The 27,623-nt window shown below is 50.1% G+C and overlaps 2 protein-coding genes across 6 annotated transcripts in view; both read left to right on the forward strand.

The window, feature by feature from the left end:
- Positions 1–24,944, forward strand: part of C2CD3 (C2 domain containing 3 centriole elongation regulator) — a 38,475-nt gene extending 13,531 nt beyond the window's left edge. For 2 of the 5 annotated variants that reach the window (XM_041400116.1, XM_041400119.1), the window contains 17 exons: positions 341–521; positions 1,811–1,991; positions 2,993–3,165; positions 4,314–4,434; positions 5,595–5,863; positions 6,218–6,307; positions 7,300–7,920; positions 8,700–8,999; positions 9,974–10,112; positions 10,834–10,898; positions 11,559–11,764; positions 12,412–12,512; positions 13,386–13,553; positions 14,550–14,758; positions 15,526–16,555; positions 17,188–17,290; positions 22,911–23,646. In XM_041400116.1, the coding sequence (XP_041256050.1) occupies positions 341–521; positions 1,811–1,991; positions 2,993–3,165; positions 4,314–4,434; positions 5,595–5,863; positions 6,218–6,307; positions 7,300–7,920; positions 8,700–8,999; positions 9,974–10,112; positions 10,834–10,898; positions 11,559–11,764; positions 12,412–12,512; positions 13,386–13,553; positions 14,550–14,758; positions 15,526–16,555; positions 17,188–17,290; positions 22,911–23,105 (4,152 nt within the window). In that variant the 3' untranslated portion in view covers positions 23,106–23,646. Of the gene's footprint in view, positions 1–340; positions 522–1,810; positions 1,992–2,992; positions 3,166–4,313; positions 4,435–5,594; positions 5,864–6,217; positions 6,308–7,299; positions 7,921–8,699; positions 9,000–9,973; positions 10,113–10,833; positions 10,899–11,558; positions 11,765–12,411; positions 12,513–13,385; positions 13,554–14,549; positions 14,759–15,525; positions 16,556–17,187; positions 17,291–22,910; positions 23,647–24,207 lie in introns of those variants that run through there. The other 3 variants (XR_005952326.1, XM_041400117.1, XM_041400118.1) reach the window with 3 other exon arrangements.
- A 42-nt stretch (positions 24,945–24,986) lies between these two features.
- Positions 24,987–27,406, forward strand: UCP3 (uncoupling protein 3). The gene is made up of 7 exons (XM_041400123.1): positions 24,987–25,132; positions 25,446–25,584; positions 25,719–25,929; positions 26,117–26,314; positions 26,482–26,583; positions 26,665–26,845; positions 26,970–27,406. Exons 2-7 carry the CDS (start codon positions 25,459–25,461, stop codon positions 27,073–27,075), a joined length of 924 nt encoding a protein of 307 aa, XP_041256057.1. The 5' UTR covers positions 24,987–25,132; positions 25,446–25,458; the 3' UTR covers positions 27,076–27,406.
- Positions 27,407–27,623: the final 217 nt, after the last annotated feature.

Genomic DNA, 27,623 nt, shown 5'->3' on the forward strand with positions numbered 1-27,623 from the left:
TATCTATGTGCTTTGCAGGAAAAAAATAATTTTCTTTCAGACTTTCAATGTTTCTGTAAACTTTAGGAGGAAAATGGTAGATAATTTCTCTGTCCCCCATCTCAGGCTTCTTAGATCTTTATCACATGTAATTGTTTAGATTGTGAAAGGTCTCTGTGCTCATTGAATCCAACCACTAACCCAGCCCTGCCAAGGCCACCATTAAACCATGTCCCCAAATGTTACATTCACATGGCTTTTGAGTACCTCCAGGGATGACTCAACCACTTCCCTGGGTTGAAATGTTCTCAGTTTCCTAAAGTCATCCTTTCCACTTGGCTTTCCCTTTTTTTGTTAACAGTTGTACCCAAAAGGGGAGGACCTGATGGAGCATGTGTTTGAGATCCACGTGGAGGGTGTGAAGGGACTCACTCCCCTCCAGTCCACGGTCTGGGGAGAGGCTGACTGCTACATCCAGTACTATTTCCCAGTTCAGGAGGCTGGCTGTGGTGCACTGCAGGGACCTGGACTGCATGAGGATGGTAAGTTTGTCTTATTTAGATCATCGCTATAATTAAACACTATTTAGTCATGTTCTCTCTGCCTAAGACGGGGCATGTTTTTATGAACTTTCAACCAGCCAATGCTTGTTTTATTGGAAAAACTGGGCTTGGGCTGTGTCACTGGATTCAAAGCCTTGTTTGTCTGAGGCTGGTGGCAAGTTCCCAGTGGAAAAAAGAGACCTAATTCCACATCTCTTCACATGGTACCTCCTGTTAAAGGTGCTAGAGGGCTGTGCCAGCTGGTCTGACAAAGATGCAGGAATGGGTCTGCAGGGAATAGAGAGATTGTACACAGTGAAATTCAGCAAGGGCTTTACATGCACAAGCTTTTCAGGGTGCTCATTTTGATCTCCACAACTCCCTGACAGGAGAGTGCAGCCAGGTGGGGATCAGGCTCTGCTCCAAGGCAACAAGAGGCAGGACAAGAGGAAATGGCCCCAAGTCATGCTAGAGGAGGTTTAAGTTGAATATTAGGGAAAAGTTTTCATCAACAGGGTTATCAACCCCTGGCACAGCTGCCCAGGGCAATGGTGGGCACCATCTCTGGAAATGTTCAGAAAGTGTTTGGATATGGCACTTGGGTACATGATTTACTGGGTGGCCTTGGCAGGGCTGGGTTAACAGCTGGATTTGATGATCTTAGAGGCCTTTTCCAACCGTGACAATTCTGTGATTTTCATGGATACACCAACAGAAGAGTTGCTTGATTTAAATCACTAGGGTTAACATAGAATGGGCAGGAACACCTCCCACTGTCCCAGGGTGCTCCAAGCTCTGTCCAGCCTGGCCTTGGACACTTCCAGGGATCCAGAGGCAGCCACAGCTTCTCTGAGCACGCTGTGCCAGGGCTCACCACCCTCAGGGGGAAGAATTTCTTCCCAATATCCAATCTAAACCCATCATTTTTCAGATTATAAAATAATATGTAAATAATGGTAGCTGTAGGAAAGAGCACAGTGTCGAGTGCTTTGCATCACCAATGTGTATTCCCACTGAAAAATAACAGCCAGTGAAATGGTTCCATAGTAAGTCCTGTGGGATTTCTATACTGCCTCTTTAGCTGTAGTTCCCAGCCTGTGGCTCACAGGGTCATGGGGCTGCATGCATTGCTTGTAAAAGCTTTGTGAAGTGAAGCTCAGAAGAGCAAGCCTTGTCCCAAGAGGATTTCAATCCCTGTCCATGGGTCCTACCTCCTGTAGGATTGCAAGCAGAAAAAGGTTGAAAGCTGCAATTCCAACCATTTTTAACTAGTTCTGCTTGACTTCTAGGCATCACATTAAAGCCATTTAGAACAGCTACCACTTTGTGTGTCCCTGATCCCATCTTCAATGACGAACATCATCATTCCCTGTTGGTTCCTGCTGATGTCCCAGTCCAGAGGCTCCTGGTCAGTGCATTTATGGCACCAGGAGCAGCAGGAGGAGGAATGCAGTTTGAAGTCTGGTGCAGGTACAGAACAACGTCCTGTTCTTTGTAGATAGCACAGCAGTACTGGTAGAGGTACATCTGATCTTGAAAAACCTGCAGCTCTGGAATGGATATTTCATAATATTATTTAATAGTAGCTAAAAAAAATGGTAAGCTCATCAACATTTGGTGATAAGTATCTGCACTTAAAACCTGTACACCTTTTTCCCCACCAAGAGTCCTTATTACTCCTTTGTATAACTTAAAAAGTGTGTGTTATTAGTTTGCTTTCTTCCATCTTTTAATCAGCATAACAATCTAAAAGTAGTTTAAATGTTTGCAACATCTAAATTTTACTTAATAGCACCCTGAAAGTATAATTTCATTGTGTTGGATTTCCTCTTTTCCTTCATACAAATCACTGAGTACAACACAAATAATAAAAAGTGTTTTGTACATTCAAAATGTTTCTTTGGCTACTGAAGCTAATTATTAGTAATGAAGAGCAGAAGCCATGAAGACAAATAGCTTTAGAAAAAGATAATAATCTGTTCATTCTGCAGTAAACAAGTCAGGCTTTTTTAAATTTCCTAAGTCACATAAGAATTACTATGGGCTGTTTGTAAGATACAGTGCCAGAATTTGTTTTAGGATGAAGCTGAAGCCATGTAATGCACTAAGAAAAGGTTTGGAATAATTTTTTACACTTACATTCTGGTACCACAAATCTGTTCTGCAAGAGAGGTGTTTTCATTTATTAATGAGAAATGATAGCAGAAAATATTTGGTGCCAGATCCTTCTCTTGTTTTTCTTTAGGATGCCAATTTTTAGTGGAGGTCCTGCTTGTTGACTTGCTAGGACTAGTGCAAGTATGTATTTGTAGGATTATCTGCTTAAGCACTTAATGATTCTTTTCTTCAGTGGAAGTACATTTATTTTTTCTCCCTTAGCTGGGGAGGCTAATTAGGCTTTGAAGACACTCAAAGTTGACTTCTGTGCAGTTTGAGAGAAACGTTGATCCTGGTTTTTTGTGTCCCACCAGGTATTATTACCCAAATGTCAGAGACCAGCTGGTTGCCAAAGGGGCCTTGCCTTTGTCACGGCTCTGTGCCATGGTGACTCTGCAGCACCGTGAAGAAATAGGCATTCAAACTTTTAATCTTCCCTTGGTCCCCCGGAGTGATTCCTCTGAGGAATTTCATCTGCAGTCTTCAGGTGAGCAAGGCTTGTGGGCTTTCCCTGGTAAAAGCAGGCTCAGTTGAGGAAACCTCTGAGCAGCACAACAGTGTTTGATGGTGTGTTAGCAAAGGACAAACAAAATCCCTCAAGTTGTGCCAGGGAGGTTCAGGTTTGATATTAAGGAAAATTTCTTCCCCCAAAGGGCTGTTCAGTCCTGGCACAGGCTGCCCCAGGCCATGGTGGAATCCCCATCCCTGGCAGGATTTAACAGCTCTGTGTATGTGGCACTTAGGGATGGGGGAGAGTGGTGGCCTTGGCAGTGCTGGAGGAATGCTTGGGCTCCATGATTTTATGGGTCTTTCCCAGCCAAACCAGTTTTGATTCTGTGTAAAATTCTATCAAATTCTGTAAAAGTCTGTTTGCCTCCAGGGCAAATAAAAATATGGATTTATGTTGGCAATTGAAACCAGCCAGGAGTGGTTTTCCTCCCAGCTTTCACTAACACCGTAAAGAGTAAAAAATCTGTGATTAAATCCTCAAACTGTCAAAAAGTTGAGTGTTAGCCCTTGGACTTGCAGTGCTGTGGGTTGGCCACAGGAGGGCGACACTGAGAGCCCCGGATTGCAATACTGGTCTTTGGCCACAGGAGGGTGACACTGAGAACCCTGGCCTGCAATACTGGCGTTTGGCCACAGGAGGGCAACACTGAGGACCCCAGCCTGCAATGCTGGCGTTTGGCCACAGGAGGGCGACACTGAGACCGCCAGCTTGCAATACTGGTGTTTGGCCACAGGAGGGCGACACTGAGACCGCCAGCTTGCAATACTGGCGTTTGGCCACAGGAGGGCGACACTGCGGCTAGCAGTGGCCCTGGCGGGATGCGGTGCCGGAGTTTCTGAAAAAATAACGGCACCGATCTACTGAGACCGGCAGTGCAAGAGGCTGTGCCACAGCCGGGGGTACAGCCAGACCCAGGGGGAACAGCCAAACCCAGGAGGTACAGATGGATCGGGGGGAACAGCTGGATTCAGGAGGAACAGCTGGATCCGGGGGGAACAAAGGGAAAGATACTCATTGATAGAGTAAGTTTTGTATTAATAAGTGTAGCTGAATATTGATTATGTTGGATGTAGGTGCATTAAGAGCTGACCGTTTCTTTTGTTCCTTTCTTTCATTTAATCCAGGTTTGCTCGATGTGAGTGTGAGGTACCAACAATCCATGAGAACAGCAGCTGGAATAACTGCTCAAGCTGTTTCACTTTCTGTACAAATACACAGGGCAGCTGGTTTGCAGGCAGCAGCCAGGTAAGGCCTAATTCAAAAAGGACCACTTTTCACTTAAAACAGCCTTATCTGGAGGCAGCAGACTGAGGCATGAGATTAGATCACATTCTTACTGGCCAATTTTCCAAGTGCAGAGACCAAGATTCAAAGTGAGTCCTGCTCCAAAGAGAAAATAACTTTATAAAAACCATCAGGGACCTTCTGGTCCCTGAAGCTGCAGTACAGAGTGGTAACATTTGTTCTGCAGAAAGATGCAGGTTGGAAGGGCATGTTTTCCTACATTTCCACTTATTTTTTATGCCAAAGACTGATATAAAAATTGGCTGATATGAGATGGAACCTATTTGGGCAGTGGATCCTGGTGTCGCTGATGCTATTTAAAAGCTAACCAATGCTGTTTTCTTGCATTTCACTGTGAAAACCTCAATAAACTGACTAGGAAATAAACGTGTTCCTTTCCACCTTAAGGCTTCTGCTGCCAGTGTGTGGTATCAGGTAGATATTGTTCCAGACTGTGTGGTTTCCAAGAATCAGGAAAGGGCTAGAATAGAGGGAGTCAGTTCCACAAGAGCAGGATGGCTCCTGTCATTCCAGAGCCATGGTCTGACCCTTTCTCAGTGTTGCTGTGAGACTCTGGTCCATCCTAATTCAAGCAGACCCTGAAAGGTGAGGATCACTGTTGTATGGTGCTTGGATTGGTGCTTGGAGAAGTCAGACCTCAGACCCCTCATCCTTCAGATGTACGACCTGAGTAATACCAGGATGTGGTTTACTTGTACATTACTCCATTTACTAATTTCAACTCCTTTTGCTGCTCAGTTCTGGTCTGTAAAAATAATTTAGCTTGGCCTTGGCTTCTTTGTGGAGCAGGTTCTCAGGGAAGTTGTTGTACAGTACAGTGTACCCTTAAAGGTGCTGAGTACTTTCTCAAGCACAGATAAGAGCACAGCCACCAGTGATGGACCTCGTGAGTTCCTCTCACCCTTTCAAATGGGTCCCTAGTATGTTCAGATGGAAAGAAAAGATGAAAATGCTGTGCAGCCAGAGCCCACGTGCATTTTGACTTAGAACGCTCGCTGTTGGTCCCATCTTTTCACCTGTGTTTTAAGCATGTTGCTTCCCAGATTCCTGATGCATTACCTGCATTCTCTTCCTTCATTTTTTCCCCACGTGGAGTGCAGAGCTGTGGCACAGAAGAACCCCTCTGTGCAGCACTGTGCAGGGGTGGGGGTGAACGCCTACGTGTGCGCGCTCCCGTCCTTCCTGCCCCCGGCGCAGGCGCGCAGCACGCGGGCTGTGCCCGGCTCCTTCTGCCCAGAGTTTGGGCATCGCATGCAGTTCCTTTGTCATCTCATCACCCAGAAGAGCACGGGAGAAGCCTCTTCTCTGGGGGAGCTCTTGCAGTCTGGCAGTATTTTTTTCTCCATCTACCATCAGAGCACCAAGTCAGGTAAGGACAGCAGGGGCGGTTGCAAGGATTGAATACTGGTGCAGCAGTCCCCTTAATTTTAGTGTAGAAAAAAAAATACTCGTAGAATTATGGAATAGTTTGGGTTGGGACTTGAAAAACCCCCCTGCAATGAGCAAGGCCATCTTCCAGCAGGTCAGGTTGCTCAGAGCCCTGTGCAGGGAACTCTGTAGTTGCTGAGAGATGTAATTCTCTAAATTGTCTTTGGGAGAGACTGTTCCCCCTTGCAAAGAGTTTTTGAGGCTCCCAGTGATGATGAGCACCTCTTACCAGCTGTCCTCCAGTCAGTCACTTACGTACCAGTTGGATATATTTACAAAATTATTTCTTTTCCAGCCACTGACAAATTGGCTGACAGGACATCCAGAGATTATCTTCTTGGGACAGTCACGATTCCAACCAGAGACCTGCTGACAAGAAGATCAGGTATCACAGCAGTGCTGTGCTGCTGACATTCTGTGGAAATGCTATTGCAGTTCCTTAAAACTATTTCCATTCCTGTTTTGGGGGCTTGTTTTGATCTTGTGGGGAATTTCTGGGTTTTTTTAGACCAAAGTTCTTCCAGATGTTCCCCATGTGTTCAGTAAAAATCCTGTATTAGGAAAGTCACACAAAGGTTGTTGTTTGAAAATCTGTTTTCAGGGTGTAGGAATGAATATTCTGGGGCTACTGTGAAGAAATTGCCAGCTAAAACCAGCACCTAAAATCCTTAGGACTTTATTCAGTGCTGTTTATTTTCTAGAAAGTCCAGAAAGGATGTCAGGTCCATGAGTTGCAGTGTTTAGTGCAGGACCAGTGACTGCTTTTCAGATGTCAAAGCTGGAAACAAAAGTCTTAGATAATTAGAAAGTAGTAGGATTAACTTTTTTTTTTTTTTTTTTAACTGGGTGTGAAATATCTCAATGCTCCTTTTGGGTCCCTTCCACTTTAGAATATTCTGTGAAATTTCTGTCAAAAAATTCTTCACATACCTGTCCACTAATGATCTCCTCTATCTAGTATTAGTTTGGAAATATTATACCTTGTAATAATGATGTTTTTATTATTTGCCTTGCTTGTTTCTGCGTTAATTTCAGCGAAGTTCTCATTTTCTCCTGCCCAAAAGTTTGAGGTTGTTTTTAATGAGAAGAGAGTAGGAAAGAAGTGAGAATACATAATTTTATAACTGGTTATCCCAGGGATATAGTTTCATTGTAAAATGAGTGTTGTTAATGAAGTGAAAATCCTTTGGGGTCAGAACTGCTGCTGAGGTTTTAGAAGGCCAGCAACTTGTTGCTCTTTCAGATTAGAAATAATTTAATAAAATTCCAAACGAGAAATAAACCTTTGGTGTTCTGGTCCTTGATCGATGACCAGAGAGGTGTCCATTGTTCACTGACGCTTTTGGGACAAGTCTGACGGGCTCTTTCCTCCCGCAGGAATTTCAGGCTGGTTCCCGGTGACCGTGTCCGAGGACCCGCTGCCTCCGCGCCGCGCCAGCGCCGTGCAGGCCCCTGTGGGAGGGCTGGAGCTCTCCGTTGCCTTTGCCCGCCAGGGTGACAGGGAGCGTGTCCTGGAGGCTGCCAGGCTCCTGGGGTGGAGCAGCCAGGAGAACCTGGAGGACAGCGAGGACGGCAGCGGGGACTGGGAGCGGGGCGCCAGCCCGGTGGCTGTGACGGTCTCCGCGCCGCGGGTGTGGCTGCCGCTCCGCTGCGTGCCGCTCACGGGCCAGGCACACCTGCACAAAGGCACCTACTGCTACCTCAGGTACAAGCTGTACGACCAGGAGGCCACCTGCATGCGGCCGAGGCGGCCAAAAGTGAGCGAGGACGCGCAGAGTGTCACGGTGAGCTTCAGGAAACCCAGCAAGGTGACTCTCAGAAGGAGCCAGGGCCTGCTCTGGTTCTTCAGAGAGGAGAAGTTAGAAATCCAGGTGTGGTGGGCATGTGGCAAGGAAGATGAGGCGGAAAGACCCCTTGACACAGATCGTCTTGTTGGATCTGCCTACGTCGACCTGGCAGCGTTGGCAGAGAGATCCGGGAGAACGCTGAGCGTTAGTGGTGAGTCCCTGAAACACGGGGTCACATCTCATTCCTCCCTGTGGGCACTGTAATGTGCCTCCTTCTCCAGTCACTTTAAACAAAATGTTCATGGCTTTGTTTTGTCCTGGACAGAATCCCAGGGTGGTCAGGGGTGGAATGGATCTCTGGAGAGCACCCAGTCCCAGCCCCTGCCCAGGCAGGGTCCCCTGCAGCAGGTGACACTGGAACACATCCACGTGGGTTTGGGATGTCTCCAGAAAGGGAGACTCCAGGCCCACCCTGGGCAGCTGTTCCAGGGCTCTGCCCCCTCTGTGGACAGTTCTTCCTCACACGGAGGTGGAACTTTTGTTTTAGTTTATGGCTTCTATCATCTACATGGTACTCATCAGCTACCAGATTTGTGGGCTGATAGGCTCTTCTTTTAGATACACTCAGGAAAGGGAGAAACAACAAGAGTTAAAAACAAATTTTTATGCAGGGTATATCTTATGTTCTCAGTATATGTATATAAAATTATGCTGAGTCGCTGTTCCCAGGGCTCTCAGGAAGTTGATGTGCTTTAATCTGAGTTGCTGGGGGAAAATGAAGGTGTACCAAATTTGGGGGATTGGTCGTGGTTTTTAATGTTTCCCAGCTTGTACTTCTGGGTGATAACTCACATAGAAATTACACTGAAAATCAAAACTCGTTCTGCTGGCTGCTGCGAGATCTCTGCAGCAGTGAGCTGTAGCAGCTGCTCTTCAGGCTCCTGCTCTTCCCGTGGCTCAGCTCCTGGCTGCCTGTGCCCTCTCCTGCAGGCGTGTATCCGTTGTTCCGGTGCAACGCCGCAGACCTGGCCGGAGCCGCGCTGCGCGTTCGCGTCAGCCTCGCGCCCTGCGCGCTGCCCAGAGCGCCCTGCGCCCAGGAGAGCAGCAGCACTGAGGACGAAGGCTCGGGGGAGAGCCCTGCTCTGAGCCAGCAGCTCTCTGACAAGCAGCTGGACGTTGTAGGCTCAGGGATCGCCAGCGGCGAACCGCAGGAAGAAGACGAGATGATCCTGGAAAACACGGTGGCTGTCAATATCCTGGTGGAAAGAGCAATGCATCTAAGTTTAAAAGGTAACACCTCACACCCCTCCTTTTCTGTCTTTCTTGCCTTTCTTTTTTCTTTCTTTGTTTTCTGTTTCTTTGTTTTCTTCTGAGATCTGTTCCTAGTCCAGCAGAGGGAATGGCAGGCACTGATTTTTAACTTGGCTTTGTGGTGTTGGAGCCCCAGTCACTGTGTGAGTACAGGGAGAGCAGAAGGCTGCACTATACAACCTATCTTCATTAATAAACTACAAAATATAAACAATTTAATGTTACCTATTGGAGATGACAGCTGAATTCTGAAATTAAGCACTGTCTGAATAGCTAAACTCCAGGTTAAGCATTGACTGAATAACTAAACCCCAAGATGCCCCTATCTCATGGACTCCTGAAAATTAGCACATAATAAATTTCTAAAGCTGGCTCACTGTACTCAGCTTTTCTTCCCCTGATAACACAGCTAAGAGTCAAATGCAAGCCATGATTTAAGGGTATGTAATTCTAAAAGAATCTGAGCCCTGCAGATGCATTTTTATAATAATTCTAGAATCTTCTGGAATTCATAGTCTTTGAAAAACTGGTGCAATTTTGTTTGTTATTGCCAAGTTTTTGATGATATAAAGGAGGTTTCTTTTGAGTATTGCAGAAATATTTAAATATTTCTGTCTTGCAGCATGGAGAGTAGCTCAAGCACTGGAATAGGGTCCTCAGGACCTGGGTTGTATTCCTAGTTTTACTTCTGACTTCTTAGATGGTTTTGGGCAAATGGTTTTTCTGTTTCTCCCTTGAATATTCCAGTTTCTGCCCTGTGAAAGGTTCATGTAATATTTGCTTCCACTGTAAACATAACATGCTATCAGCTCCACCAGTGAAAAGGAATATTTTCTAGATGGTGGATTTCTTTGCCAGCTGTGTGGTCTTAATTGCTGAACTGCCTTTAGATTTTGTTGCTGTTGTTGTTGTTATTAATTAAAAAATCTGTGTTTAATTCTCTGTCATTTCAGGAAGTCCCTTGACAGAGCGGGAAGTGGCAGCCCCCAGCAGCTGTGTGTCGTTTGCTGTTGCTGGAGCAGATGCCCCAGTAACCACTCCAGTGGTGGGGAATACAGACTCCCCAGTCTGGGACTTCCAGCAGCAGGCAAGGTGAGAGGTGGGGATTCACAGGCACTCCCTGGGTCTGACAGCCAGGCAGGTGTGAAAAGGGCTTATGGCTGGGGGTTTGTTAGCTCAGACCTGGATATCTGAGCTTAAATTTAAAAAGATGAATTGGCTCCTTCAAGGAACCTCAGCAGATCAAGCCATACATGGAAGTATTCAGGATTAACCTGTGTGATCCAATCTTGTCTCTCCTCTAGTGTTTCTAAGATCTGAATCCCTTCAAAGAGCTTAAAAAAAGTTCTACATTTAACACTTCAGTTTTCCATTTGTTGGTTTTTTTGTTTTTTTTTATCTCCAGCACTGAACTTCAAACATTACAGCTTTGAACCATAACCCCAGTGCTTTACTGTCACTGTGTTTCTGAGTCATGAAATAAATACAATTCCTTTGTCCTATCTTTTAAATGTACAGCAAGAGTGAGGAAGAGTCATGAAATAAACTGTATTTCTGGTACTATACAATTCCTTTATCCTGTCTTTTAAATGTACAGCAAGAGTGAGGAGAGGGAAATACTTCTTGAATAAGCAGAAGCCTGAACTATATAGTGATGTGTTGTGCTTTGAGGCTCAGTAATTTTGGGGTTTGTTTTGTTCCTGCCCCCATCAGTACAGAAAGAAACTGTAGATAAAATGGCACTGAAACCTCAGAAGCATTTTACTGCTTTTTCCTGCTTTGCATAAAATATTATGGTTTTTGTTCCTAACAGATTATCCAAAGAGCTTCTCCTGGATCCGCAGCAAACGTTGGTCTTCAAAGTGTGGCATAAAGCAGGTAAAGTTTGTGGCTCAGTATTAAGAGGAGTGTGTTCTCTGCATCCCCTTCCTTAGGTTTTTCTATTTCATGCAAGGAAAATAAATTCTGTCAAGTGAATAGGAGAGTAGAATTGCAATGCCATCTTTTGCCTTGTACAAGAAGAATACCAGAGATAAATACCCAAAGATTTCCTGGCCCTTGGCATCCTTTTCCCATTAATCATCTTACAGGATTTGGTTCATCCTTATTCTCTCTGGTTTTATTTTGATGGTGCTTTAGAGGCTGGATTTTCCTGCTGAAAGAAATTCTTAACTGCTTCCTTCACGTGCTGTTTGTTGTTGCTGCAGTTGGTTGAAGCTTGGCCAGCCAGTTGTAGCCAAATACTTTTATTTCTTTCTTTTTGCACATTGAAGTTCAGCTGTCTGATCTTTGCTTCAAAAATAAACTTCCTGTGTATGCAGAGCACGGGGTGCACTCTGTGCTTCTGCTGCCAGTCCCTCTCCCTGCCCTGGGCTTTCACTGTTCTGCAGGGATGTTTTTAGCTGAACGTAACCCAGGTCATCCAAACAAGGTCCCCCTGTTGGACAGGATTGTTCTGCACCTCGGGTCAGCTTCCAAGCCACGTTTCCAGGGCTGAAAATGATTGATATCAGTGTGCCTTGTGTCCTTCTTCCCCAGAGTCGGAGCGAGTGATAGGATTTGCATCCGTGGACCTCTCTCCTCTCCTCTCTGGCTTCCAGCTGGTGTGCGGGTGGTACAACATCACAGACTTCAGCGGGCAGTGCCGAGGGCAGATTAAAGTGGCCGTGTCCCCTCTCCAAAACATAAACCATCTCAAGGAAGAAAGGCAGGCCAGGGCCCGAAGCCAGCCGGAAAGTTCCTCTGTATGTCCTTCCATGTCCTCCCCTCTCACACTTCACTGGGTTGCTAATAATCAGCACTGTCGTGGACCGGTCTGCGTAAATGTACCAAAACCACCTAATTCCCTAGGAATTCTGCTCCAGGTTTCCATGGTAGCTGCTGGCCAGTGCTGGTTACAGCACCTCAACCAGGTCATGAGCATCCCAGTGCCTTCACTCGGTGGTTGTTTCATGGCTGTGGGGGATTTTTTTTAGGAGAGTATTCTGTGCATTTGGATGTCTGGGAGCATGGCATAGTTGTGTTTGCTGCTTTGGGTGACAGCTGGTGCTCAGAAACATACAGTAGATTCAACTTTTCATTGGTTAGGAAATATCTAATTTGGCAGGAATATTTTTCTGGGATATTTGCCTTTTTTGGGGGGGGTTTCTTTATTCTCTAGACTTCCCAGATATGCTTGGGTGTGTTACAGACATAAAAGTAAGCCTTTATCCTACTTTTCATCACTTTACTCTCTGATAGCATGGAGGGAGTTCGGGGAAATCATTTGAAAATTTAAAGCTGTTTAGAAAGCCTGAAGTTTTGCTAGATCAGCAGGATAATACCTTAATTTCTCTTATTTTCTTATTGTGAAAGACTCATGTACAGTGTTCCTTTTCCCTTTTCATCCTAGGTGAAGGTCAGCTTTCCAGCATGTCCTAATAATTCTACAAACTTGTCCAAGCAGATGTTGCATTCCTTGTCAAAGGAAGTCAGTGTTCCTGCTCGAGAGCAGTAAGTCCACAGGCTGACAACCTTTTTTGTTATTTTCAGGTCTCAGAAATACCTTTCTAAAGCCAGTTGACTCTACTGGAAAATTGGTGCACCCTGTCAGTGTGTCCACTGTGTTTGGGCTTAAAAATTAATGGCCATTCCCTTTCCCCGTGAGAGAGAGGTGCAGGAGGCAGCAGTCCTGGGACAGGTTCCTTTTGGCACAGCCCAGATGTTCTTTCCTTGTCATTGATACTTCCTGATTTGTTTCATTTCCACCTAGTAAATAAGGATTTAAATGGTGCCATTGTTGAAGCTGGCAGGTACTTTCTCCAGACCTTGATAAGAATGAGGGTTGTGTCTGTATTTGGTTTTATTTTTAGTAAGGTTAACTTAGAATAGAGTATTCCTGATGCATCCCATTTATTTTGCCTTAATTTCTGTCCATGACCAGTGAATGGCAGCTGGTGAAGCGCTGTAGTATTGCCTATTACAGGAGGGGGACTGTCAGATATCCTGCAGTAATTCCTGCTTTCTGTCCCTTCAGATGAGTGAGAGTGTCTCAGTTTATTATTTGTTTATTTAGCCTACAGAGATGATCCTCTTTCCATATGTGTCTTTGAAGTTTAGAGGGACTGTGTGCCGCCCCTCTGGGATCTGAACAGCTGCCTTGGGAGCTGCCAGCAGGCGTGGGAGCTCCCTACCAGCCCCACTACTAACCTGACTTTGGTATAAGTCTGAGACAGTAAATGACATTCCTGTGCACATTTGGAAGAACTCGCTTCATCCGTCGGCGGCTCTTTAGTGGATTTCAGGACATGGGCTGTTCTTAGTGGCAGACTCTGCACAGCGAGGGGTTCCAGTCTGGTTTTTGGTGTTAAACAATCCTGTTCTCAGTAGGATTGGCCCCCCTGGCGCACAGACGCCCCGGCACGAGGAGCACATGCAGAACGTGCGCCGCTTCCACGAGTCGCTGCAGCAGGCGGGCGGGAACGGGAACGCGCACCGTGCCCGGCGGGACGCGGCTGCGCCGGCCTCGCGCACCGCGCTCCTCACCGCGCTCAGGTACCGCAGCGCTGGGGGAGATGGGAGCGAGGGATCCCTGCTGGGGAGATGGGAGCGAGGGGTCCCTGCTGGGGATGGGAGTGAGGGATCCCTGCTGGGGACATGGGAGCGAGGGAACCCTGCTGGGGAGATGGGAGTGATGGATGCAGTTCTGAGGAGATGGGAGTGAGGGATGCAGTTCTGAGGAGATGGGAGTGAAAGGGTGGGATAACCCACAAAGAGATTCCAGTGTCGTTCAGAGCAGGTTGAGGCCAGGCTGGAAAATCAGGGGCTGGGTGGGGAGCTGCCAGGGGAACAGCAGCAGCAGCGTGTCCCAGTCGGGAGGGAATGGTTGGGTTTGTCCACCCTGGTGCTGCTGTCACAGAACAGGCGCTGTGGAGCCACCAGTCCCTTCAGCTGCCTTCCACAGGCACAAGGATGAGCCTGTGAGCATTTTTGGGGTGCACAGAGCAGCGTATGCTTTCCCATCAGGATGTTTTTCTTCTTGCTAGAAGCAGTGTTCTCTTGACTAGATTCTAGCTTTAAATGAGGTATAAATTTAGAAGAATAGTATTTATTATCTGTAGGAATACAGGAATGAAAGAGACTTCCTGAGGTGCTTCATCCCTACCACAAGCAAAGTATCTTAAAATCCCTAGATCTTAAACACATAGAAATCCTTTTTATCAAGCTCAGACATAAGTCACAGAATATCCTTGTCTTTTTGACTTTTATTGGAAGGTCATCTCAATTCCAACTCCTTTGATTAAGTAAGCTTAGAACTAGCTCTTTTTTAGCTTCCAGCGCAAGTTTCATAGCCAAGTCAGGATTTGTTCTGGATTGTTATCATCTTGCTTAGAGCAACCTCAGCACTTGCCTACTGATCTGCTTTTCAATAAAAACCTTTAATCTTTTATTTGCATATTTATCTGTTGTTGGCTAGAATGATCCAGCTTAAACCCAACTGCCACAGGCTCATTTTCCCTCTCTGACCAAATTTTTTACCACTGATTGCAGAAAGAACTTGAGCGAGCTGGATGAGGTTCAGAGATACTTCAGTGAGAAGCTGACCAGGTCTCTTCCTGACTTCAGCACATCCAAACCAGGCCATGAGGAGTGGGAGAGTCACCATCAGGGCTCCACGAGCAGAGAAGTGGATCCCAAAGGCTGCCATCTTTTGGAAAAATCTAGTCAGTTGGTGTCGCAGGTCAGCAGCCTAATCAATGGTGAGTTGTTGCTGTGAGTAGCAAAGTGACAAGGAAATCAAATCCCTGCTGGTGCTTGTAAAATAACTTACCAGAGCAGAGAGTAAACTGGAGCCCAGAGCTGCAGTTGCTGCCAGTTGGAAAGGTATTCCATGCTTTTTCTGCCCATGGCTTCCTACAGGGAAGCAGCATTTCCAGGAGATGAAGGGCACATCCCTGTTATGCCAGAATTTGCCATTCTTCTGCCACTTTGATCTTCTTTTTTCCTGCTCTTTATTCTCCAAGGTTTTGCTCTTTCTGTTTCCTTTCTCATCCTTAGCAATTGTTTTTACTGCTTTTTTTACATGCCCTCCTCTACAATCTGTTCCAGACTCTTCCTCCTCCATTTCCAAATGTCCCCCACCATTCCCTTGGAGCAGGACTTGCCTCAAAACAGTTGGCCACTTGACCTAATACTGGCAACCTCAATTCTCAGAGGATGCAAGCAGTGAATAGGATCTGCTCACTGGGAAGCAAAAATAAGTGATTGCGGCTTTTTAAAGAATTTGTAAAATTTACCATTAATTTCATCCTCAATGCTTCTGTTTTTCCTGAGCATTTCTGTTCCCCTGCCCTTGTCAGTGGGAAGCAGAGCAGAACATGCTCACATCAGCAGTGTTTGCAAAGCTGTGCATGTTTAGCTCCCAACCATCCTTGCATCTAGAACTTTCTGCCAAAAACCCACATAAATCAGACTTAAGCTGAATTGTTGCTCCATGCATTTACTGATGCTGTTTTTTGTTAACCAGACTTGCAGACTATAACTAAAAATAGCAAGGAAGCTTCTGACGTGCATCAGGAGAGCAGCAGGAAGCTGGGTGCTTTGGAGGTACCCAGCTGGAAGCAGGAAGGAGGCAGCGAAGCTCCTGGAGGCCAGCTGGAGATGCCAGCTGGAGATGCCAGCATTCCCAGTGGCACGCAGCCGCCGCGCCGTGCCGGCAGACCCGTGTTTGGGAGACACTTGTTGCACCAGCTCCTAGGCCCCATTGTCCCTGGAGATGAGCATCCAGAGGGTGATGTCCAGGAAAAGGAAGGGGCTTTTGCCATCCAGCCACACAGTGAAGAGGAATATGAAGAAGATGTTATAGAGCCACGGACTCTAAATGAAATAACAGCCATGACAGACAGGACGAGCCCCTGGTCCAGCGTGATCTCCGAAACAGGGCAGGGGGCTGAGCTGCAGCCCCGGGACCCGAGGGCAGAGGATCAGCACTCCATGGATGTGGGCTGTTTCCAAAGAGGGAACAGCAGCACCTTGTCCAGCATGCTGCAGGGGGACAGCCAGAGCGTGCTCAGCGCCCTGAGCCCACCCGTGAGCCCCCACCTGGCTGGGAACAGCCCCTGGGGAGCAGCAGGAGACTGCCAGACCCTCCCCAGCAGCACGGGAACAGCAGCAGGAGACTGCCAGACCCTCCCCAGCAGCACGGGAACAGCGGAGAGGGAGCTGCTTCTGCCAGCTGAGCCGAGCCTCTGGAGCACAGCACTGAGCACTGAACCCATACAGAAAAGTGTGGAGTTCCCTGCAGGCTCCAAGGAGCTGCTGCCATCCTCAGGAGACATGGGTTTGACCAATCAAAAAGCCACTGAGAGAGGGGAGGAGGAAGATGCTGAGGTAAATGGAGATCATCAAGGCAAGGAAGGAAGTGGCTCTGATGAGAACTGTCTTCAGAGTGTATCTGCCCAAGCTGGCTCAGAAAGAAACAGTGAGAGCTTCCCTGATGACAGCAGTGAAGACCCAGTGGAAGGCTCAGAAAACCCCATCAAACAAAAAATCACTTTGTATCCTTTACTCTTTTCTTAAACACTCTTGCACTTAGCTCTTCTGCTTAGTTAGAGTCTCCCTGGCCTCAGGACAGAGAAATGTGCAATGTGAAGTTCTTCCCTGGGAAATGAATCCAGAGCTGGTGATCTGGAAGGGTGTTGGAGGACCCCGTTACACTGTTTCACACACTGTAGTGATGACTTTCTTGAAACCTGTAGCCAGCAAATTTTGTGATTTGTGAGTCACTTCATTTTGGGTAGTTCCTACATCTTGTTGCATTTTCTCTCCCTGTTATTTTTCCCCATGTGTTAGAGCTCTTGTGTTTCTCCTGTATCAAAAGAAAGTGCTTTATTTTGCTTTTAAAATACTTCCTAATGTTTCTTGCACAAATTACAAATCTTGGAGTGAGTGTTGGAATCTTTGCAGGATGAAGTCCTCTGCAGATTTGTGAGGTGTTGTTTTAAAGCGAGTCAGTTTCCTGTGCTCTGCGAGCCCAGGTGAGAGAACCACGTGTTCAGAACAATGGAATAATGATTAAAACAAATGAAATTTACTGTTTGGGACCTGTTAACAGCTGAGGCTTTTTCCGCACCTGGACCTCTGTGCAACTGCATACTGCCAAAGGTTGTTCCTGAACAATTCTGCTCAGATCTGGTCCTGTTGTTGTTCCCAACTTCTTCCTTCCACCCCAGGAGATGGAGGCCTCCATGAGACTGCTCTGCACTTCTTCCCATCCTTCCACACCTCCAAAAGTAAGTATGGGATGTCCTTTCCTTTACTGTCCAACTCAGTCCATTCCCTGAAGCAGGAACAAAACTTCTCCCTTGCTTGGCCTGCCAGCACTCAGCTTAGATGTGATGGCTTCCAGCAGAGTCAGGGGGACTCTCCTGACACCTCTTCTCTCCGTGAGGATGGTTTAACATCCATGGCTGTGTCTCTGTGGTCCCTATGCCTTTATATCCACCAGTTGTTGAGCGTGCTCAGGAAATGCTGCTGGGGCAGGGGCAGGGGCAGGTCCTCACTCTGCACTTCTTTGTGTTTTAGTGTGAGGTGACGTGCCCGGTTCTGAGGGGTTCTCACTTGTGATTATGGCTTCAGTTTATCTCTTTTGGACCAGGATGGAATGAGGGAGTTTGCAGCAGGAGGGGGTTCCTGGAGAGGTATCCTGTGATGGTTCTGTGACCCAGGGAGCAGAAAATGGCTTGAGTGATTGTTCCTCCTGCAGGAAAGCTGTGGATTGCTGAGGGTTTGCTTTTTTATCTTCATAAGGATTTATTTATTGCCAGAAGTTTGTGGCTCAGTTGTTTCAATGTCTATGTATTTATCTTATTTTCAGTTCCTAAGGAGGGGTTATAAAAAAGAGAGAGACTTTTTACACAGGCATGTAGTGATGGGATAAGGAGAAGCAGTTTTAAACTAAAAGAGGGGAGATTTGGATTGGATATTGGGAAGAAATTCTTCCCCCTGAGGGTGTTGAGGCCCTGGCACAGGGTGCCCAGAGCAGCTGTGGCTGCTCCATCCCTGGAAATGTTCCAGGCCAAGTTGGATGGGGCTTGGAGCAGCCTGGGACAGTGGAAGGTGTCTCTGCCATGGCAGGGGTTGAAATGAGATAAGCTTCAAGGTCCCTTCCCACCCAAACCATTCTGGAATTCCGTGATCCTTTTCCAGCCCCAGCTCTGCTGTGGGTGTGGATCTGGGTGTGCAGCAGCTCTTTGCTTACCACTCCTAGGCAGGGTGATGCCTTTCTTCCTCTCCATATCAGCTATGAAACACTTCAAGGGACATTTATGTCACTGGGAGCAGCTTGCCTGATGGATCAAAACAGACTCAGGCCCTATCAGCTCTGAAGGCACAGAAACCTCTGGTTTAATACTAATATCAGCTTTACTTGAACCCCCTGTCTGCAGCTCTGAACTCAGTGGCTGGAACTACAGCCCTGCAAATTATTCCTAATTAGGTAAAATGTTAGCAAGGCACTATTTGGATATTTTGATCTTAAAGCCATTAATTTGAGGGTTGGCTGGCACTAATCCTTTGCTGCAACACTTGTAGGATGGGCTGGGACAGGATTTGGTTGTGCCTTGTTCATCACATTCCCTCTGCGAAGAACCAGTTTTTCACTGCTACCAATGCACAGAGTTCAGAAAAAATGCTTCCTCATAGTTTTGTTTTTAATTGGCCTTTGGAACATCAGCTTCTAAATCTGGCCTTGGTTTGGTTCTGCACAGGTCAGCAAACCCCAAGCGTGACAGCAGGGCTGAAACCCGAGCTGTCCTCGGGACATCACCTGAGCCCTTTCTCACCTCGCAGCTGGCAGCTTGTCTTCTGACCTTCCTGGTGCCCCTGCCACCTCTCCCTGGCTTTCCCCAGCTTCCCTCCTGGAATGACACAGCAGTGGTGAGGTGTGGAGCTGGGCAGTCACAGCGAGCAGCATTTGAGACAAAAACGTGGTCTCAGCTCCTGCTGTGAGAGCACAGGGCCCTGAGGAGGTGCTGCAGCAGGTCAGGCTCAGCCTGGAGCTGTGACCACCTTCCAGGGATCAGAGTTTTGTAGAGCCTCACAAAACCTCTTTGTTTTTTACTTCTCTCCCCATTACATCAAACTAACGCTTCCCATTCTTGGGGTCCTTCCCAGCTCTTGTCTTCCACACTGCTCTCCTGCTCTGAGGGGGGCTTAGAGGATAGGTTTGAAAAATCTGAGCGTGATAAACTTTTCCATAAAATGCCAGAATCCCAGAATGGTTCGGGTGCTAAAGAACATCAAAGATCCTCTTGTTCCCCCTCCTGCCATGGCAGGGACACCTTCCACCATCCCAGGGTGCTCCAAGCCCTGTCCAGCCTGGCCTTGGACACTTCCAGGGTTCTAGGACCAGCCACAGCTTCTCTGGGCAATCTCTGCCAGGGCCTCAGCACCCTCACAGGGAAGCAATTCTTCCCAGTATCCCATCTAACCCCGCCCTCTGGCAGTGGGAAGCCATTCCCCTTGTTCTGGCACTCCAGGCCCTTGGCTAAGTCTCTCTCCAAATGCAGTGATATTCTTTTCCCTCTCACCTCTAGGAACATTCCAACAGAATAAGAAACTTATGTGGAAACCAGTTTTACTCAGAATAATTCATATTTGTGCATACAGACTTACCTTCGGTGTGAATTAGCAATAACACAGCCTTGGGCAGATTCACTAAAACAGGCATTTATATGTTCCAAAATGCCAACGGCAGCAACAGCCAAAACCTCCTTTCTTGGTTGTGTTGTTTCTTCTTGATCTGCTGGATTTTCCTGATTTCCTTGCTGGAAAGCAGGGGCAGGTGCCAGGCCGGTGCCAGGGTGGGTTGTGGCCTGTTGACACAGATCTGCTCGCCCTCCATCCCTGTGCACAAACACAGCTGCTGCCAAGCTCGCTGGGCCGCAGCGCTGAAACCTCCTCTGCCTCCAAGACTGCAATTCCTTGACCTTGGAGGACCCCATGGCCTGTAACGTGCTCCTGGATCTGCTGTAGCCCAGCCCCTGGCACACAGGCACAGCAGAATCCTGGGCTGGTTTCAGTGTCGCTGCCATTCCTGCAGGGAGAGGAGCGGAGCGTGATCCTCGGGGCACGAGTCCCCTTTCCTCTTGCATCTTCCCCCTGGAACACGTGTGCTTCCTGGCTGAGCCCCAGGCACTTGGAGCCCGAGAGACAGACAGGGAGACCTGGGATGGGCACTGACCTGAGCCTGTGCTGGGGTGAGGAGCGGTGTAAACACGACACTTCAGATGTGTGCTCTGGAAACTATGCAGGGCAGCAAACTGGCAGCCAGAAACTGCCTGGGAGATGGGTCACAGGAAGGTTTGGTGTCCAAAAAAGAGCAAGGGAGCTGGGGAAGGGGCTGGAGCCCCAGGAGCAGGTGAGGCAGCTGGGAAGGGGCTCAGCCTGGAGAAAAGGAGGCTCAGGGGTCCCTTGTGGCTCTGCACAGGAGGGGCAGCCGGGGGGTCGGGCTGTGCTCCAGGGAACAGGGACAGGAGGAGAGGGAACGGCCTCAGGCTGGGCCAGGGCAGGCTCAGAGTGGATATTGGGGAAAGTTTCTTCCCCTAAAGGTTGTCCAGCCCTGCCACAGCTGCCCAGGGCAGTGGTGAGTCCCCCCATCCTGGAGGGATTTAAAGCTATGTGGATGTGGCACTTGAGGACAGGGGATAATGGTGGCCTTGGCAGTGCTGAGGGAGCAGCTCCATGATCTTACATGTCTTCTGCAACCTCAATAATTCCATGAGTCTGTGATTCTGGTCATGTCTCTGAGCTGGGAGTGTTAATGGTGCTTTCAAACCTCACTCATTTTGAGTCACACCTGTACATGTGAAACAGCAGCAAGAACTGGTGTTAAACCTCTCCCACAGCTGGAAGTTCCTTCTCAGGGAGGTCATTGGGATAGACACACACATCTAACACCACTTCATCCTGCACATTGGGCAATGGTAGGAAGATGGGAGGAGGTGTATTTCAGGTGCTGATCTCTGAAACATGCCAGTGGTGTGTTTTCCAAGCACACCTGGTTTCCTGACTGTGGGAGCAAACAGACTGCTCTCCTTCACCTCGGTGACATCAGATGGCATCAGGCACCTGCTCTTGTGGCTTTGGAGAACAGAGCATTTTAGGGATATTAGATGTTAGGAGGGTATTACTGACTGTGAGGGTGGTGAGCCCTGGCACAGGGTGCCCAGAGCAGCGGTGGCTGTCTCTGGATCCCAAGGCCAGGCTGGACATTGGGGTTAGAGCAATCTGGGATACTGGGAGGTGTCTTGCCCATGGCAGGGGTGGCACTGGATGGGCTCTGAGGTCCTTTCCCACCAAAACCATTCTGGGATTCTGTTCCTTACATTGAAAATGGGAGGTGCTGGCTCTCCATCCCTGGCTGTGCAGGACACGTGGCACATGGGAAAGGGGAGCTGTGGGAGGCAGGAAATGCAGTTTTGTGCACCTTTGAAATAGGGTTAGTTGGAAGATTGGGGGAGTTTCCTGGAGAGATGTTTTCAAGTGCTGTGCAGAACTCAGGGATCAGCAGAGGGCCTGGTCACTGCCCCTCTCCAGCCACTCCTGACCTTTTGGCTGTTCCTTGGGCAGAAAACAGTGTGGGAAGAATGAGCTGCTGTCCTGGTCTCTGGACAGCCCTGTCCAAGGGAGGTGCTTTGCCCATCAAGCAGCTCTTTCTGCTGGTTTTTAAGCTTCTGCTGTGGCCAGGTCTGCATTTAATCTCTCTGGGCTCCTTGTACTTTGGTTTAGGAAATTCATCCTGGAGAATTGTTAAGAAGAAAGAAGGGCAAAGCAAAGGTTCTCCTGATTATCCATGTGCAATAAGAACAGGAAGTATTTTACCTGCAGGCTGTAATGCACAGGTTACCAAACACAAGGACTCACTTATTCCTGAAAAAGCCATTTCCCTCTCCAGACAGTGCATCTCAAAGCGCACAAAACAGGGTCCTGGAGCTGTTTCTCCTGGGAGGGAGCTGGGCATCTCAGGAGACCTTTCCCAAGGCTCAGAGAAGCAGCCCAGGGATGTAGGTGAAAGGCCAGCTTGTTGGATCAGTTTTCCAAAAGACCTTCCTGGGCCCCCAGCTTCCTCCCTTAAAGGCTCCCGGAGCAGGATCACTCTTCTCCGTGCTCCACAGGCACAGCCCCTCTCTGAACTAGCTGGGGGGAAATGTGTTTCTCTGTGTGCTGAAATTACTCATCTTCCCGTGCTGCTGGAGCACCAGGGACACAGCCAGGCTGCCGGGAGGCTGCTGGCCAAGCACAGAGGAGAAGACACTGGTTAAACCAGGGCTTTTCCTCTCGTGGGCTGCTGCCCTGGGGTCCCTGCAGGCAGCTGAGCCTGGCCCATCCCGTTTATCATGGACTCAGTGATGGTTTGGGCTGGGAGGGACCATGAAGCTTATCCAGACCCACCCCCTGCCATGGCTTCCAGTCACCCAGGTGGCTCCAAGCCCCGTCCAGCCTGGCCTTGGGCACTTCCCGGGATCCAGGGGCAGCCACAGCTTCTCTGGACACCCTGTGCCAGGGCCTCAGCACCCTCACAGGGAAGAATTTCTTCCCAATATCTAATCTCAATCTCTCCTCTTTTAGTTTAAACCCCTTCCCTGCCTTGTCCTGTCAGCAGGCTTAGGATTTGTTGTTGACAGAGCATTGCCTCTGCCCTGTGAGATTTGGTTCTGGAAATTATAAAGTAAAATAATAATGGAAAGCCAAAAGGCAGTCAGGTCCCAGTGAGTACACCACTGCCTTTCTTTGACTTCATACAGGGAGACTTTGGCCAGGGGTGGGCACTCACCGTTCCAGGGTTCAGATCGTTCTCTTTCTCATTGGGGTGGTTTTTCCTGTGTGTCTAACCTGTCACCCTCTGCACAGCCCTGTGGTTTGCCACGACATGAAGGCAAGAGCTCTGACACCTGGTCCCTGTCTGCCCAGAGCAGGAGTGCAGCAGTGCCTGGAGGAATCCCCTACCGAAGAGCAAACCGTCCCAGGCCCAGCCCCGAGCTCTCTGAGGAGGAGGCCAAAAGAATCGCCAGGATCTTCTCTGCTCAGCTCTCCAAGAAGGAATAGTGCTGGCACAGCAGAGCTTCCTAAGCCATGGCCGGATGCACGGACAAAGGAGGAGCCCCCAGTAAAGGGGAGGTGGAAGCCACAGCTTTCAGGCTCTGCTTTTAGTTTGCCTAATTGGTTAGTTAATTGAAGTCACATATTTAGAAGGGCTTAAAGCCTGTGGGCACCCACAGGGAGCTGTGTCTTGTAGGGGCAGGTCCCCAGTGACACACACCTGTGTGGATAACCCATGATCCATCTGCTCTCCAAGTAGTCCAGTTTTAGGATTTATTCCTGTGAAATGGCCCTTTCAAAAACAATTGGTGGGCAACACAATTCTCTGCTTCCACAGGTGCCCAGAGTGCTTGTGTGAACACAGGCCAAGGGCACCGTAAAATCTGGTGGGTGTACAAAAGAGGATGACTAGAAAGATGAGACTTTTATATTTAAATTATTTTTGTACACCTTTCAGAGAACAGACTTTGATGCCAGCAGAGCTCAGTTATTTTTGTACTGCTGTCTCCAGCATTTGTTTCAATAAAATTCCCCTGGTTTCTTGTCAGCCTGTGCCAAGTGTCCCTATGCCAGGGCAGGAACCTTTCCTCAACAGTAGACTGGAGTCTCTCCCACATGAGCTTCCAGGTCAGAGAAACGCTGCTGGAATCAGAGGTGGCCAGGAGCACATGGAAAGAGAGGTCTTTGCCAAGGAATTGAGTATCACCATGCATCATGGTGGGCTAAGTCACTTCCAGTCTGAGCTGCTTGTCAAACCACACGTGGAATTCAGGATTTCAGCAGCCAAAGGATCAGCATCCCTTTTTTCTCATACTTCTGCAGTGTTGTTTTTCCCAGGGACGCCCTGAATGCGTCAGTCACTGCTGGCACAACTTGCCCTGTGCTTGTGGCCCCTTTCCCTGCCCTTGCAGGGTCGGGATGGAAGGTAAAGGCACCCAGTGTCCCCTGGAAGGACAGGAGTGACGTGCAGGCTGCTTTCTCCTGCTGGCATCCCCAAAAAAGACCCAGGCAGGATGCCAGCTGGGCTGGGATGACTGCCACGGCCGAGGTCACAGCACTGACCCTGAGCTATATCTTGGGCATGAGGTAAACAGCGTCTTCCTTCCAGATTTGGGTCAGCCGTGGAGCCGGGCAGGAAAACAAGGCAGGAGCCAGCTGGAGAGGGCTGTCAGTGCCAGGCAGCTTTTGTCTGGAGCCCGAGGGATGGAGCAAAGGTGGCTCCAGGGTGTCAGGACCAAAGTCCTCCTCAAACAAGGCAAGTTCAGGCCTGAGTGTGGAGGCTCGCAGCACATCCTGAGGCACATCCTTTCTGCATGTGGGGCTAATGAGCACCAAGGGTTAAACACACTGAGTTTTTAAAAAAGGGAGGAAAAGGGGCTTTTCTTCACTCCACCTTGGCCTCCAGCCTCTTTCTCCTGAGCCCAGTCCCTCGTGGCAGCCTCAGACCCAGTGCCCGGCCACGCTCCCAAAGGTGTCATGGGTTTGATGGTGGATTTCACTCCAAGGTGCTCACCCAGCCCCAGCTCCACCGGAGCTCGGGAAACACATTCCACCATGCAGGGGCAATCCTGCTGGGAGCTCAGCAGCTGTCTGGGATGGATTGTGGCTCATGGTCTTGTCGGGCAGAGGGATCCAGCCTGCCCTGCACAAAGAACTCAGTGCCGCACTGTTCCCAAACCACTTGTGGAGCTTTGGGGCGAGGGTTTTCTGCATCTCGTCCTTCCCAGAGTGGTTTTAGGGTAAAAAACTGACATTCCTCCCCAGTCCAGTGCAGGGGGCCTGGGCAGGACGCCCCTCCCCATGGCTGAGCCCCGGGAGGGGGGCCAAGGGCTGCAACAGCCACCTCAGTCGGGTGCCAGGTGACCCTGCCCCATCAAGTGAAATGCCACCGGGGGAACGCTGTTTTCCTGTCACCCGATCCGTGGCTGCTGGAATGTCGCCCTGGGTGCTATATAAGGGTGGGGCCAGGGGGCCGGCTCTCAGGGCACTGTCTGTGCAAGGCAGGAGCTGAACACTGTGCCGAGGTCCCTACGGTGAGGCCACAGAGGGACATGGCTCCGGGCAGGTCACTCTGGGGGAGATGATCTCCCCCAGCATCCCCTGTTATGGCTGGGGTGGGATAGGGAAGGGGGGGCATTGGTGGTCCCATGCTGAGCAAGCCCTGTGCCTCAGTTTCCCTGCAACAGAAGGGAGCAGACAGGGCAGGGATATGGTTTTAGGGATTGACCAAAGCCACCAAGAGCCACCATGGCACATCATCACCTCCGTCGCCGAATAAGACACCCACGTGAAGCCCTGTCCTGATGCGCCCTGCTGGCTCCCCCACAAACCCTCCTCTCCTTCCAGCCCCCCTGCCACCATGGTGGGTCTGAAGCCCCCCGAGGTGCCCCCGACGGCCGCCATGAAGTTCGTCAGCGCGGGGATGGCCGGCTGCGTTGCTGACCTGTGCACCTTCCCCCTGGACACCGCCAAGGTGCGGCTGCAGGTACGATCCCCAAAACCCCCGGGCAAAGGGAGCGCCTGGGGACACGGCGTGGGACTCTGCACGCCACCGCTGCCACGCAGCTGGGGACACCTGGGGAGGAACGGAAGCTGGGTGATACAGTGGGCACCCCACAGATCCAGGGCGAGGTGAGGATCCCCCGCACCATCAGCTCTGTGCAGTACCGGGGTGTTTTGGGGACGCTCAGCACCATGGTGAGGACGGAGGGAGCCCGCAGCCTCTACAGCGGGCTGGCAGCCGGGCTGCAGCGCCAGATGAGCTTCGCCTCCATCCGCATCGGGCTCTACGACTCTGTGAAGCAGCTCTACACCCCCAAGGGCGCTGAGAGTGAGTGTCCGGCACTTCCCTGCGCACCCCCTTCCTGAGGCACTGCCCTTTCCCAGGGAGAAACTCACCCTGGGGGCACAGCCCCCTGAGCTGGCCCTCTGTGAAGCACCACAGCCACTCGCCCTGGGGTCCCTGCAGGGCCGGGGGGCTCCGCAGGGCCAGGAGTCCCAATTCCTGTCCTCTCCAGACACAGGCATGGCCACGCGCCTCCTGGCCGGCTGCACCACGGGGGCTGTGGCCGTGGCCTGCGCCCAGCCCACCGACGTGGTCAAGGTGCGCTTCCAGGCCTGCGGGGCCCTGCCGGACAGCGCCCGCCGCTACAGCGGCACCGTGGACGCCTATCGCACCATCGCCAGGGAGGAGGGCATCCGCGGGCTCTGGAGAGGTAGGCGTGCGCAGGGGTGGGCGTGGGAAAGGGACGCGGTGGGAGTAGACTGGAAATGGCGACAAGGAGGGGAAGAAGGATGGGGGCAGCAGGGCTGGGGCACCTGCCCAGGATGCTGCAGTCGGGGCTGTGAGCAGCAGTCCCAATGCCACCACCCTCCTGCGCAGGGACGCTGCCCAACATCGCCCGCAATGCCATCATCAACTGCGGGGAGCTCGTCACCTACGACCTGCTCAAGGACGCGCTGCTGCGGGCACAGCTCATGACAGGTGAGGACGGCACGGAGGGACACGGCCAGGTGCCATCCCTGTCCCTGCAGCATCCAACCCCCGGCTCTTCCCCACCTTTAGACAACGTCCCGTGCCACTTCGTGGCCGCCTTCGGCGCCGGGTTCTGTGCCACGGTGGTGGCGTCCCCAGTGGACGTGGTGAAGACGCGGTACATGAACGCCAGCCCCGGGCAGTACCGCAACGCCCTGAGCTGCCTGCTGGCCCTGCTCATGCAGGACGGCCCCGCCGGCCTCTACAAGGGGTGAGTCAAGCACCTGCACAGTGCCTGCGATGACCGCACGGGCCCCCCAAATTCCCCCACCCTCGTGCAGGCCTTTGGGGATGTCCCCGGCACGTCCCCTTCAGCCCTGCTTTTGCCGGCACAGCTTCGTCCCGTCCTTCCTGCGGCTGGGCTCCTGGAACGTGGTGATGTTTGTGTCCTACGAGCAGCTGCAGCGCGTCATGGTGCTGGCACGGCCGGCCCTGGCCTGAGCCCTCGGTGCCCCTCGCCGGCCCAGCGAGCCTCAGCATCAATTATATTAATTGCCGAAGCGCCGGGGAGCAGCGAAGCCACACGCTCAGGGAGGGACCGGGGAGACGCAAGGGGGAAGGATGTGTTCGAGGAGAAACGTGGGAGAACAGAGGTTTTCAGAGAAGAATTTTAAGGGACAAAGGAAAAAATGTTTGTTGGCTTTCCAGCCGGGAAGAGCAGCGCTTCCCGAGGGCAGTGGTGTGGGCAGGCGGGACCAAGCTGAGGGCCAGGGAATTCCCATTGTTCCTTACTGGCGCTTCAAATAAACCGCCCCTATGGGGTCTGATCACTGCGGGGCTCAGGGTTTCTTTACCTTTTGGGGGTGTTCAGGGTCATTGTCCCAGCTCTACATGTGACACCAGTCAAGCTGACATTCTCTGTCATTTCTGGGGCACTGAACAACTTCCCATTGATCTCTAATTATTCAGGTCTGTCACAGTCACAAACGGCGGCAGCTCCACCTTTTGCCCTGCCAAGGCAGCAGGTCCTTGACCCACGCCAATCTCTC

Source organism: Onychostruthus taczanowskii, unplaced genomic scaffold (genome assembly GCF_017590055.1).
Source record: "Onychostruthus taczanowskii isolate IOZ18803 unplaced genomic scaffold, ASM1759005v1 scaffold172, whole genome shotgun sequence".
In the NCBI taxonomy this organism is placed as follows: domain Eukaryota; kingdom Metazoa; phylum Chordata; class Aves; order Passeriformes; family Passeridae; genus Onychostruthus; species Onychostruthus taczanowskii.